Raw genomic sequence first — 14,046 nt, 5'->3', positions numbered from 1 at the left:
CCTACAACACAACAGAGTAAGACATGGTGAATCTTTTGATACCAAATAACTGTAATGTGAATTTTGTTGCAAGTCAACTTTTAATGCAAACTTCATTTAGTGCACCAGTAAAACATATATATACCTAAATATGTCTTAAATATATAAAATCATACTTTAATTTTCAATAAAGAAGAGTTCGATGAAAGCGCATATGAAACTGGTGGGTTCAGTACATCCAGCAAGGTTAAGAACCCCTTCTCTAGAATCAACCTACGTCCTTAAGGGTGGTTGTCTTTTGTATTTGCAGTTTTGTTTTGGATTTTACAACCTTAGGTTCAGAATAGGTGTATCCAAGTGTATAGTCTAAAGCTAAGGGTCTCTAATGAACTTGTTAACTTGCGGTGTGTATAACATTAGGCTCACTACACACCATTTTACAGCAGTGTGCGAAATAAACTGGACCCCTCTGTAGGAAAACTTAAAATCTCATTTGCAACATTGTTACTCATTGCGAATTTAGTCAATAACCATAAATTATATATTAAATTAATCCTCATTTTGATTTCAAACATGTAAATCAAACAGCTGTAAAATTATGTTTTTTAATGATTATGTAGGCTAAATTCTGAACATTTATTGTTTTAATGCTTGAAGATAACACAATACATAACATAATGTATTTAGTAGAGATGCCCCGATTCTAATTTCACCAGCCGATTCGATATACCGATTCTTATTGAAAAATAATCCGATTCAGATACCGATTCAGATCTTTTGTGTTGCATAGATAATTATTAATTTTATTATGCAAATATAAATATAATGCACAGAAAATATAATTACTGATGTATTTATTTGTTTGTATTTATGGAAAAAAGATATACATGTATATATATTCACATACTGCCATACCGTGCATCTAGTAGCAAAACAGTCCATGTTTCTTGAAATCTGTTACCTATTAATAATGGTAATTACTGTTAGTGGTACAACTTTCTCTGTGATAATGAAGTCTCTCTTCTACTGCTGAACGAACTGCTGCGCCTGTACAAGTTCAGTTCAAATAAATGTTTCTTTCAGTTACCGTTAGTGATTCATTTACCTCAGCGAAACGCCTTTATCTTCTATCACTATCGATGTAGCCAGTCATACTGAATGACTCACTAGCCACAGATGATGGAAGACAGGCTATATACCGATAAACCATTGAGATTATTTTATGCGATACAAACAATACATCCTATCGTCAGGATCAAGAGAATGATGGATAACTTTATGCATCGGCTACTCAAATTACTTTCGTAATGCTAGTAAATAGAAACATTACACCGCATTCTTGTTGCTCATCGTTGTTCTATTGTTTGTGATTGGCTGCAATAAATCATATCGCTGTAATTGGGAAATATCGCACTTTGTGATTACGTCCTGATTAAAGCCAAAAGATTCCTCAGCTGTGCGGATGTTTATTAGGCTATAGACATGAAATAGATTGTGTGACAGGCCCAGAATTCATTAGGTAAAAGCAAGGAACTTGCAGCTGATAATTTTTGATTAGTGTAGCAGGCTAAATTACGGTTTTCTGCTAAATAGTTTATCTGTAAAAAAGTATCTGAACTATCCGAATTTTAAGAAAAAATCGGCCGATACCGATTCAGATACTTAACACCCATATCGGCACCGATACCGATTCCGATATTAAAATCGGGGCAACTCTAATATTTAGCAATGCCCACAAGACTAGATTTTGAAATCGAAAAGTTTACATATATACATTTCGGAAGCAAGAAATCATCTCATGAAACCTGGTGATATGTAATCCAATTATTTGTATTACATTGGTTCTAGAAACTGCATCTAACCTGATTAGGATGCATCCTACACTTTATTTGATGGGATATTCTGAATCTTGACAGTATTTTGAGTCTGGTGGAGTGTAATTTATGTTTATTTATTAGTAGCAAAGACGGGTACAGCAAGTTGTAAATAAATTTGAGAAATTTGTAAACGAACAAAGGGGTCCAGTTTCTTTTGCACACCATAGTACTTCCTGAGGTATTACTCCGTTAAGGTTGGCTCTATCAAGGCTGTGCTACTCGTATTTGTTGAAAGTCTTCTTTGTAAAAGTGTTGGTGCACCTTTCGTCTTAACAGGACCGTGCGCCGGGACAGATTGTCACGCGTAATACATATATGCATAATTATTCCGGGATGTGGAAAGATGGCCGAGTGGCGCAGTGCAGTTGGCCACCAAACCAAATATCTGAGTTCATTTCTTGTGTGGTTTAATTGTTTTCCTAACACTGTTTGCATGGCTTCGACAGTCGTGGCTCTTATTATAGTAAAGCTTTATAGCTAATATACTGACTTTTTCTGTAAGCTTACTAGTAAAATCTTCTCCACTGTTAAAGCACAAAGCATGCTTTTGCTGTAATCATATAATTAGTTATGATCAATTTAGGAGTTTAGTTATTCATTATTCTCCAACATATTGTTGTAGACACTCCAGTCTTCTTGATACCGGTGTGAGTGTAGAGCTAGCACCATGTCGATTGCATGGACAAAGAGTGTAGAGGGTGGCCCTGCCAGGGTAAACCATGCCGCAGTCAGTATTGATAGATACATATACAGCTTTGCAGGGTATTGTTCTGATGACGACTTCACTGTTCGACAGGACATCGACATACATAGATTTGACACAGGTTAGTTTCATAGGTCACAAAAATGTCTGTTGCAACTAAGGCTATTTGGTGAGCATAACATAACCTGACAATTGTTGTATTTTTATGTTTTGAAATATTGCCTTTTTTAACATATATATCAAATACACTTTAGCAGAAAATATCTCTTATGGTATTTATTCATTGATTTTTATTATTCATTCATTGCAAGTTACACATTTAGACAGTCAGATAGACATTTAGCTATTCAGTTTGTATCCATGAGAATTTTGTACACACCAACATTTCCATTCATGTTAGTTTAAAATAGCTTTTGTTTACAGCTAAAAACAGTTGGTTATTACTAATATTTTGGATTATGAAATCAACTTGAAAAATCGTAATTGCTGTCATAACAAATCCATAATGAATTATTATTATTTAGTCTTTAATTTAAAGCTAAAAACGTGGTTACATTGATCTTTTCTAACAATATGGAAATGCACTGGCAAGGAAAAATAACTCATTTCTCATTTCTTCATGCCAGTTCTTCGTTATGTTTTACACATCCAGGTCTGTATAGTTGATCAGTCTAGTTTTGGTACTACTGACAGCAGGGTGCTGACTCAGTAAATGCCTCAGTATCTACTAAATCGGCTCAGGCTTAAATATCTAATAACGCTTGAAACTTGTAAAATATTATATACAAGTAGTTTACCTGTAAAGTTAACACCTCGAGTTAGTAAGTTTGAGGCTCTGAGCCTTGAGTTATAAGTTTAAGGCTCTGAGTCTTGAGTTATATGTTTAAGGCTCTGAGTCTTGAGTTATAAGTTTAAGGCTCATGAGTCTTGAGTTGTAAGTTTAAGGCTCATGAGTCTTGAGTTATAAGTTTAAGGCTCTGAGTCTTGAGTTATAAGTTTAAGGCTCATGAGTCTTGAGTTATAAGTTTAAGGCTCTGAGTCTTGAGTTGTAAGTTTAAGGCTCTGAGTCTTGAGTTATAAGTTTAAGGCTCTGAGTCTTGAGTTATAAGTTTAAGGCTCCGAGTCTTGAGTTATAAGTTTAAGGCTCTGAGTCTTGAGTTGTGAGTTTAAGGCTTTGAGTCTTGAATTATAAGTTTAAGGCTTTGAGTCTTGAATTATAAGTTTAAGGCTTTGAGTCTTGAATTATAAGTTTAAGGCTCCGAGTCTCGAGTTATAAGTTAAAGGCTCTGAGTCTTGAGTTATAAGGTTAACTGTCAGAGTTGTTTTATAGAAACAATCTTTTACTAATTTAATAGATTAGTTCAACACCATGATTTTTAGCTATGCTATTTCTAATCAACTTGTATTAATTTGGAAATATATAATTTGTCAGATGAAATAAGCATAACCTTTTTATTGTTTAAAATATGGGCACAAACATTTATTAGCTAAAACCTCTTTTGTTAATTTTCCAAAATGAAAGACGTAGTTTAGTTATTATTATTGGTAAGTCTGATGATGCCCAGGATTCTTTTCAATTTGAATCAGACATCTGGCAGCAGGTGAGTGTTTAAGAGGCTGGTTCCAAGAAACCAGACGGAGTTTTAAAACCAAATATTTTAGTGATTTGGAGGAAGGTATGCTGCATGTATGTTAAGTTTGAATGAAATTGGCTAAAATTGTGAAAACGTTTAGCAGCTACGCAGACTAACAGACAGACACACAATGACGTAGTGAAATTTATTAATATAGATTATGTTACATAATTGATTTATTTACATTTAAATGCTTGAAGCATATGATGCATACCTACTGTTATATATCAATAAACTCCTTTTATGGGTCTATTTAACATGAATTCATAAATAATTTGTTCAATTCTAAGCCATAAAATGCGTAGTATTGAAATATACTCATCTGATGTACTTCCCATTATGTAGTTGAAAAATATACCCGGTTATAGCGGTATATCACAAAATCATGAAGTAAACGGACATACTGTATACTAAAGGTTTTATTACAATGCAGCCCAAATTCAAAGTAGGTAATAATTTCTTTCTAAAATCTAATTTATTCTAAAACTGTAATGTGTTGCAAATATTATTGTATAAATACACTATAGTTTGTTTTGGTACACTGCTCTGCCTATCAAGCTACATTATATTAATGTTTCAATGAATTATTTAAATAATAATCCGTAACTCTTTTGTATACGGATGCAAAAAAGAAAATTTCTAAGCGAAACAAAGTTTTAGGCATAGCTCATAAAATTTTTTTATCGGTACTGGACTGAAACGAGCCTGAGGCATTATTTTGTTCTGAGATCCGCTTTGTATGGAGATGAAAGTGCTGTTGGAGACAAGTCGTGCAACTCATCCTAACTTAAATTAGTTCAGGTTGTAATTTTTAAATATTATTTTGTTTATTTTTAATTTTCTCTTTCACTTACAAGACTTCAATTCTTTGAGAAACTTTGAACGTCGTATGCTGGAAATTACTTTGTGGTTAGAGTAAATATTTATTGACAATTTACATGTTTGAGTTCATAGGTCAAAGTGATTGTACAGTGGCATTCACAAATAATGGGCCACTTTTAATTTGCCAAGATATCTATTATTTAACTAGATTTCATCAGTTTGTTTTGAACCAAGGCTAGTAAAAGTATATCTGTGGAAAACTTAAAATTTTTAGAATCTGAATATTTTATTCAAAGTTACTAAAACGCGTTACAACTCACTCGTCCGCGAAAAATGTCACAACATTCCAATTTCCAGTTTTTCCAGTGCATGCCAGTTACGTCGGTGTTATCAAATATTATAAAAAAACACTAGGCTTATACAACTTACTAAAATTGATAAAAAATATATTACCTCAGCAATAGAACGACTATTGAACACTTTTGATGGCCCCGTGTATCAATATCTTTGCTACGATTCTCTAACAATATCTAGGATTCTGCCAATTATAATCTCCTACTCCCTCAGTGCGCCATTGCTGACATTGTTTCCCTTCCGCAAGTTTTTCAAGTTTCCTTTGTGCAGCAATAATAATTAACCACTAGCACTTTTAGCAAACCACGCACTTTATCTATCATTGTCTTGTCAAGCGGTAACCAGGTCAGCTGAACACAGCCAACTGTCGGCCATTTTATATAATTATAAATTTATCAAATAAGCCTACCACAACTACACGTATGTTATATACCCCACAAACATGTAGCTGTTCGTTTCATATACGAGTAAATGTATTATTTTATTTTGCATTCTTGAGAACTAAGTGTGCAAAACGGCATATATATTACTTCATTATCCAGTGAAGCATGCCTTTTAGCTGTATGAGAGGGCAGTAGTTTCGGTACAACTTAAACCATAACTGTCACGTACAACTTTAACTGTGTTTACTAGGTAAATCAGACACATTGATTCCGATTTTGTACTCAAAATAAAGATTGGTCCAGTAACTTTCAGAGTAATGAAGGCTTTTTTACAGCGTTTTAATATCGGTCTTGAAAACAACACGATCGGCACAACAAACTTCGCCCATAAATACGTGACGTAACCTAGTTTTTTAGGAACAGAAGTTAAGGATGTTTAGACCGATTTAGAATAATAGAGATGGGTGTTTTAAAATCCATTATTATCTACATTCAGCCTTAAAAATAATCTCAGTCTTTTCTAAAAAGTAGATAAGCTATTTAACATTACATATTTAAAAATTAGCTCAAAAAGCGCGATAACTACGCTGGCTTGTGATCAAACTGCGCTTTTTGAGCTCATTTTTCTCGGCGTTCAGCCTATTTAAACATTATGCAACAAGCTACGAGCAATTTTAAATAGCTTATATACCTTTCATAAAAGACTGAGATTATTTTACAGGCTGGATTTAGATAATAATGGATTTTAAGACACCCATATATATATATATATATATATATATACAGTGAAACATGGATAACTCGCCCTCGGATATAGCGAACACATGGTTAACTCGAATGGATTGTCTTGGTCCATTCCCATGCAATGATAAATGGCTTTATATAACTCGACCTCAGCACCGTTAAGTCGAACAGTTTTTTGCCAAATTCACAAACATGGTTTCCGTTCAATTTATTTCGAAGGAGTTTCCACTAGTCGCGGAGCTGAGATTACTCTGCTTTCTTAACGAAAGCGCTTTTTATACGCGTATAGTGTACATATAATTTCCCCCGTACCGTATACATGAGCCGAAAAATAAATCATATAAAAATGATTAATAGGGTCGCTAAGACGTTCGCTTAGTTGCGGCCAAGCTATAAACGTTAGAAGATATTAGCGATAAAAATTTAATAAAGATAGACACAGCATGCAAAATACATATTGTAACAGCGATTATATGCGGATACATAAAGATAAAATGTCACAAATAGGCTCGTGGCTTGGTGTCCGCTACAACAGACATCCGCTTTACGATGGCATCACGCAAGCAAAGAAAAGCGTGGAAACCTTCTGACAAACTTAAAGTACTCGAGGAAATCGAAGCAGGACAAAAGCTATCAGCATTATCAAAAAGAGAAAATGTTCCAAAAAGTACAGTGTCAACATGGATTAAACAAAAAGAAAGAATAAGATCGTGATGTGACCAAAATTCATCAAGGCTAAGAGATCGTTCAACGTCGCACGAGGATTTGGATGGTGTATTATTGACTTGGTTTAGACAAGTGCGTAGTGAAGGCGTACCTATCGATGGGCCAATTTTGTTAGAAAAGGCTAACAAGTTATTACAGGATTTAGGAAAGGATACCACTGTTTCTCGCGGTTTGATCGACAGGTGGAAGAAAAGGCATTCTATTGGCAGTCAGATAGTTGTTGGAGAGTCAGCTGCAGTTAATGTTGGAGAAGTGGAAAAGTGGCAAGAAGAGGTGCTTACTCCATTACTTCAAACGTACACTTATGATGACATATTCATGATGGACGAAACCGGGTTTTTTTACAAGCTCACGGTCGACAAAACGTTGCACTTTAAAGGGGAGAAGTGTAGTGGAGGGAAGTTGTCAAAAGAAAGACTGACTGTGGCACTTTGCGCTAATATGTCAGGCACCGAGAAGGAAGTTCCTATTGTAATAGGAAAGTTCAAAAATCCCCGCTGTTTTAAAAATGTTACTAACCTTCCATGTCAGTATTACCACAATAAGAAGGCTTGGATGGTGAGTGACATCTTTCAAACATGGGTAAGAGATTTTGATCGCCGGATAACCAGAAAAAACAGGAAAGTGCTTCTCATCATTGACAACTGTCCAGCACACCCAACTATGAATGGGCTTATGTCAATCAGGCTTCTATTTACACCAGCCAATACCACAAGCGTGCTGCAACCTATGGACCAAGGAATCATTCGAACTTATAAATCTTACTATCGTCAGCAAGTTTTGCAATTCACTGTTGATTACATTGACACTCATGGAAAGAAGCCAGATGCTTCTATCAATGTTTTGCAAGCAATACGCTGGGTGCACAGAGCATGGAGCCGTGTCACAAAAGAAACGATTGCCAACTGTTTTCACCACGGGTTTGGTCATACTAACCTTGATCAAACAGATGCGACTTTAACTGCTGATGATAATGAAAAAGGTGACACTGTGAGAAATCTAAATCTTTTACTACACACCATAGATTCTACATGTACATCAAATGTGACAGCAAGTAAGTAATCTTGAAATAGCCAATGCTGTTACATTATTATGAACTCAACCCGATAAAGGGCTAAATTTATGACTGTCTAAGGTGCCTAACAAATGTTTTAAAAATAGTGTTACTTTAGCTTAAATTCAAGTTTGGTTTTGCAGATGAGCTTTTAGTCGTTGATGCAGACATTACTGTTGCTGAGCATTTGAGTGATGCAGAGATTGTGCAGTCCGTGACATATTGTGGTACTCTCGATGAGTTCGATAGAGAGGATGAGGCTGAGATTGTTGAACCTGATCCATCTACCTTGGCTGATGCAAACAACGCTTTAGATGTCCTCAGACGTTTTATAGATACGAGAGAGTGCAAGGACTATAATAACTGTTTAAAATCTATTTCTACAATAAGTCACACTGTTGATCTTTGTCAAAAAAATACCTTGCCACAGACTACACTCGATAAGTTTTTTAAATGAAACGACTGATCAGATGTAAAGCATGCTTTTTTGCATTGGTCATAAATGTTTACTTATGTCCAGTTTTAAAAATTATCAGAAAGAATAGATATTTTTCTATTGGGCTGAGATTTGTCTGCAGTTTTAGGTGATGTGACTGACAAGACGTTTTAAGATTAAAATTGGCAAAATTGATCTCGAGTAAAACACTCAGAAGAAAAAATGTCTTCTGAGCGTTTTAACCACGATTAGGTTTTGCCAATTTTAATCTGAAAAAGTTCTGGCAGTCACATCACCTAAAACAACACACAAATCTCAAGTGTATAAAAATATCTATACTTTCTGATAAATACTTTAAAACTCTAGATCAGATGCCCTTTAACTTACAACAAACAACCTATACCTTAGTTTTATATATACATGTAGTTTGTATATGTATCTACTGATAAATACATTCACTTGTGACTGTGCTCTGATAACTTGAACGCTCTGATAACTCAAACACTTTCGCTCGGTCCCGTGAAGTTTGAGTTATCTATGTTTCACTGTGTATATATGTATATATATATATATATATTCGAAATCGGACTAAACATCTCTAATTTCCTTTCCTGAAAAAGCTAGGTTTCGTCACATATTTATTGCCGGAGCTTGTTATGCCGATTGTGCTGTTTTCGAGACAGATATTAGAACGGTTTAAAAAAGCTTTTATGCATTTGAAGGTTAGTGAACCAATCTTTATTTTGAGTACAAAATCGGAATCAGCGTGTCTGACTTAACTAGAAAATACGATGAAAGTTGTACGCGACAGTTATGGTTTAAATTTATAGACGTAAATAGTTTGTTGATGATTTCATTCATACTGGTACACCCTGACTAGGACCGTGTAGTACAAAACTGATTTTATCCTATTCACAGACTGCAGAGAATTTCAGTCACTTAATGCAATCCAACCAACATCTAATCCTATTCTTGTATAGCAGAACAAAGGTGACAAAATTCCTTTTCGATCTTTATTATAATAAGAGCTGTGAGTATTCTTGCTCGTCTGCCCGAGCCATGCTCGGAGCGTTAGGAAAAAGGATTGCGACGCATGGTAATTGAACCTGAATATTCAGATTCCCAGTCAAGTGCGCCACCACTGTTTCACTCAACCACCTTTCTATATTTAAGCATAATTGTGCACATAGTTATTACACATAACGATCTTTAACTCGCACGGGCCCGCCAATGTACTAGCGATATAGCCTATAGTTTGTGGCAAGGTTAGCCGATTAAAATCAACTGATTTAAATCATCCTAAAATAATCATGTTTGACGATTTTTTCCATGTCGAAAAATAAGATTTATAGAGGGTCTACTGTGAATATGAACTGCACAACTTGGTCAAAATTAAAATAAAAACAACTTTCAGTATATTAAAGTGGTGCAAAGTTGTTTTGTTATGTTGCTAATGTTTTCATCTGGCACACTTCAACAAAATTAAATAATATTATGTTAGCAGTTATGAAAAAACAGCTGCTAATTGATTTTTCAAAAAAATCCTATTCAAATGAAATCTAATTTAAATTAAAAAAATTCTTTTTTTTTAAATTATGATTTTTTCCCACCCTGGTTTGTGGCAGACAAAAAACTATTGGTTTTAAACTGCGAGCTTTGCATGAACGTGCGGTCAGTCTATTTTAAGTTTTTAACATCACTAAGTATGAATTTGGCTGTAGAGGTGTACTAGTGCATTCATCCTTGCTGCCAATGCTGATAGTCCGTCTGCTGTCGCAACATAGACGGGTAGTTGGCGTGAACCCCAGGATATCAGTGGCAAATAGCCTGGGATTTCTGCGCTTGTTTTTTGTATTCTGTGCAATTTCAATCAATTCCATTGCCCTATAAATCTTTTGTAGTGTCCAAGCTACTGCGCCTTTGTCATATAGATTAAGAACACTAAACTACCTTGCATGAGGTTATTTTCTAATTTGAACTTTTGCCAAACATCTTTTTTAACTTTTACAGTTGCGATGAAATGGATGCGGTTACAATATAGAGGTGATCCAGCTGACATACCATACCAGAGATATGGTCATACAGTAGTGGTATTCGAGGGCTCTTGTATCATCTATGGAGGCAGGAATGAGGTGGACGGAGTATCAGATCATGTTTACAAGTTTGACGTGGGTATGTATATCTCAGAGGAATGCTCGGCGATACTTTTCCTAATAATATACTCTTAGCAACAATAAGATACATTCTTTGTACATTACTACAGTATTTGTTCAACTGAATCTTTACTATAATAAAGGCTGTGTCTGTCCGAAACCGCTCTTAAAGATGTGGTTGCGTCAAATTTGAGTTGATCTTAAAAGAAAGCATTTTTTTTCTCTATCAGTTGATATGTTGTTTGTTGTGTTACGCGATCTCATTGCCAAGATATTTGAAGATTAAAATCGAAAAAGTCTGATCGCGGTAAAAACGCTCAGGCCACAAAAATGTGCCCAGACTTGCCCAAAATGATGTCACGTGTTATACAACCTGTCTCTATCTCTCGTATTCACATCGGCTATTTGCGATAAAGGTCTAGTCTAATGCGGCTCTATTAGCATATATCTTATTTTGTATTTGCTCATGTTGGCTAGAATAAAATTTTAAATCCAGCTACAGATGCATTATTATGAATGTTTCAAAGGCCTCAAATAACGAAAATTGAAAATTTGTTCTACTCACTTTCTCCAAATGTTGTGTAAACATTTGGGTACCGACTACCAATTCTACCGGTCTACGGTAATTCTGTCAAGCTAACTATGTAGAACGAGGTCTTTGCGTCAGCACAGTTCCGCAGCTATCCATACTAACGATATACAGTATCAACAATAAGATACATTCTTTGTACATTAATACAGTAATTGTTCAACTCAATCTTTACTATAATAAGGGCCATGTCTGTCTGAAACCACTCTTAAAGGGTTAAGAAAAATAAATGCATCACACTGGAATTGAACTCAGCTATTTGGCTTTGCAGACCATTTCACTAACCACTGCACCATTTGGCCACCTTCACATATATTGGAATAATTATGCACATAGTTATGACTTAAGATCTTTCACAACAAACGTGATTACCAGCGTTTTAGTACCGATATATATTGCCATGGGTGAATTACTCATAGCAACCTTTTTGTTGTCAATTCAGTCAACAGGAAAAACCTGAGATTAACTTATGGAAACTTCTAGATCGTCTGTGAGTAAAGTCTCTGTCTCTGCCTATAGTTAGTATGTTTGTTATGACTAGGAGTGATAAGAATATCGCAATGAGTGCCACTAAAGACTGGCGTATTTGGATTATGCCTGTCACACAAGAATGAATCTCTGGCTAAACCTTTCAACAAAATTTCTTCGGTAAAAATAATGGATTCCGTGGCGATCAAGCAATGTTGGGTTTCATGAAATCTGTAGTGGATTGATGTTGTGCTTCCAATTGAATGTTTGTGAAAAACAATGATGTTGAAAGTAGCAGTCGTGATTCATGAATCAGCATGTTTAGAACCACTTCTAAACAACACAAAATCATTCTAACTCATAGATCAGTTTTGGAGGATTTTCAGTTGGGAAAAAAATTGCGTCCTGGCTAAAATCATGCCAGATCGGCATAAAAATGCTTCCAATGGCTTACCAAATGCATTTTATGTAATATTTCAACAAATCAGCAAAATGCGTGAGGGTTTTATCATTATAGTGATAGATCTTGGTCATGGGCCCGTGGAGTTTACAGCAAGATCATCAACTAGTTGGCATTATTATTAACCGCTGACGACTAGCATGTAACCTAAGTGGTTTTAGTAGAGATGTTTGGGGTGTGTTATAATCGTCACATCAAGGAGTTCTATTTAACTCCTCAGCCACATTGTTTATAGTAAAAACATGCTCACTAAAACACATCTAAGCCAAATTAATCATAAAAAAAATTCTAGATATCTGGGTATGAGAAATTATACTACAATGGAAGAAGATTCTCAAAAGGAACTGGAGAAAAGAAATTGACGAACATATTCTTAGATTGATTGCTGTAACATTACAATTTAGTAAACTGAGGAAAAAGTTTTTGCAGTTGTGTTTTCATTGTAATCTTTAATTGGTATTGTAGTGTTACACAACTTAGCCCTAAAACTCAGAACTAATTTGCCAAATTGTTATTTCAATAAATTGCCTAAATAGTATAATTGTAAATCTAGGATAACACGCTAAGATGGACAAACTGCATAGGATTTCTTTAAAAATGTGTAAAAGTTTCCAGTGATGTTTTCAAGTTTGAATTATTTTCAAGATAATACAGGTTAGTTTTTTTCTAGCATGTGTGAATATGACTCCTGACAATTTCTGATAGATTTTAAAGTGTTTTTAGATAGTTTTAATACATTTCGAACCAATTTTGACCCTCACACATTTTTCTAGTTTGTTGAGATATTACTTAAAATGCATCCGGCAAGCCATTGGGAGCAATTTTATGATGATCTGGCATGATGTTATCCATCGGGCAGTGTCACAAAGTTTTTTTTACCTAACTGGAAATCCTCAAACTCATTGATGAGTGTTTATGTTGTTTAGAAGTATTTTGAATCGTCTCGACGATTCACGCATCACGCGTTTTACTAAACCCGCCTCCAGTAAGAGCCCTGGCTTATGATCAATTGGTCAGTAATTCAAATCGCATAAGGACTTGCAACGATAAGCAGCCTTCGGTCCTGCTGGGTGGCTAGCTACCTTGCAGGACAAAAAAAACCCGATTAAGGGTGGAGGAGCTCCTCTGCAAGCAAATGGCCAGCTAGAGATAGTGTCTCAATAAAAAAATCACCCAACAGAAGGCAATAACAAACCACAGTTGAAACCTGTTTAGAATATTATTGGTTATTTGAAGTGTGGCGATCCATGATCACCAATGTCCTCACAGGACATGAAGAGAGAACAGCATGTCCTGTGAGGACATGCTGTATTCATTGTCTGCTTTCTTTGAAGAAAGCAGACAATGAAGACGGCATACATCGGCTGTCTTGTTTGTCCACTCATCCATAGTAACTGGCGAAACACACATTTTGCCTGTTTTAACCAGTATGGCCACTAGCATGCAGATGGTCTCACGCGTCTTAAGAGATCGACAAGGGTAGTAAATATGTGCGTAATTATTTTTCAACTCGGCAACGTGGTCGAGTGGTGCAGTGGTTAGTGTACCTGGCTGCAACATGGAATATCAGAGACCAATTTTCACCTAAGGCGATCTTTTTTACTAAGGCGTTTAGTATGAGTAAGGTTGGTCGGACGCAGCTTTTATAGTAAAGGTTGTGTGAC

The 14,046-nt window shown here is 35.4% G+C and overlaps 1 protein-coding gene across 1 annotated transcript in view; it reads left to right on the top strand.

The window, feature by feature from the left end:
* LOC137401129 (kelch domain-containing protein 3-like) overlaps positions 1-14,046 on the top strand; it is a 54,748-nt gene that overhangs the window by 4,715 nt on the left and 35,987 nt on the right. The window contains exons 2-3 of the mRNA XM_068087495.1: positions 2,479-2,680; positions 10,723-10,884. Coding sequence (XP_067943596.1) covers positions 2,524-2,680; positions 10,723-10,884 — 319 coding nt within the window. The 5' untranslated portion in view covers positions 2,479-2,523. The remainder of the gene's footprint in view (positions 1-2,478; positions 2,681-10,722; positions 10,885-14,046) is intronic.

This window comes from Watersipora subatra, chromosome 7 (assembly GCF_963576615.1).
Source record: "Watersipora subatra chromosome 7, tzWatSuba1.1, whole genome shotgun sequence".
NCBI lineage: Eukaryota > Metazoa > Bryozoa > Gymnolaemata > Cheilostomatida > Watersiporidae > Watersipora > Watersipora subatra.
This window is presented reverse-complemented; position numbering and strand designations above follow the sequence as displayed.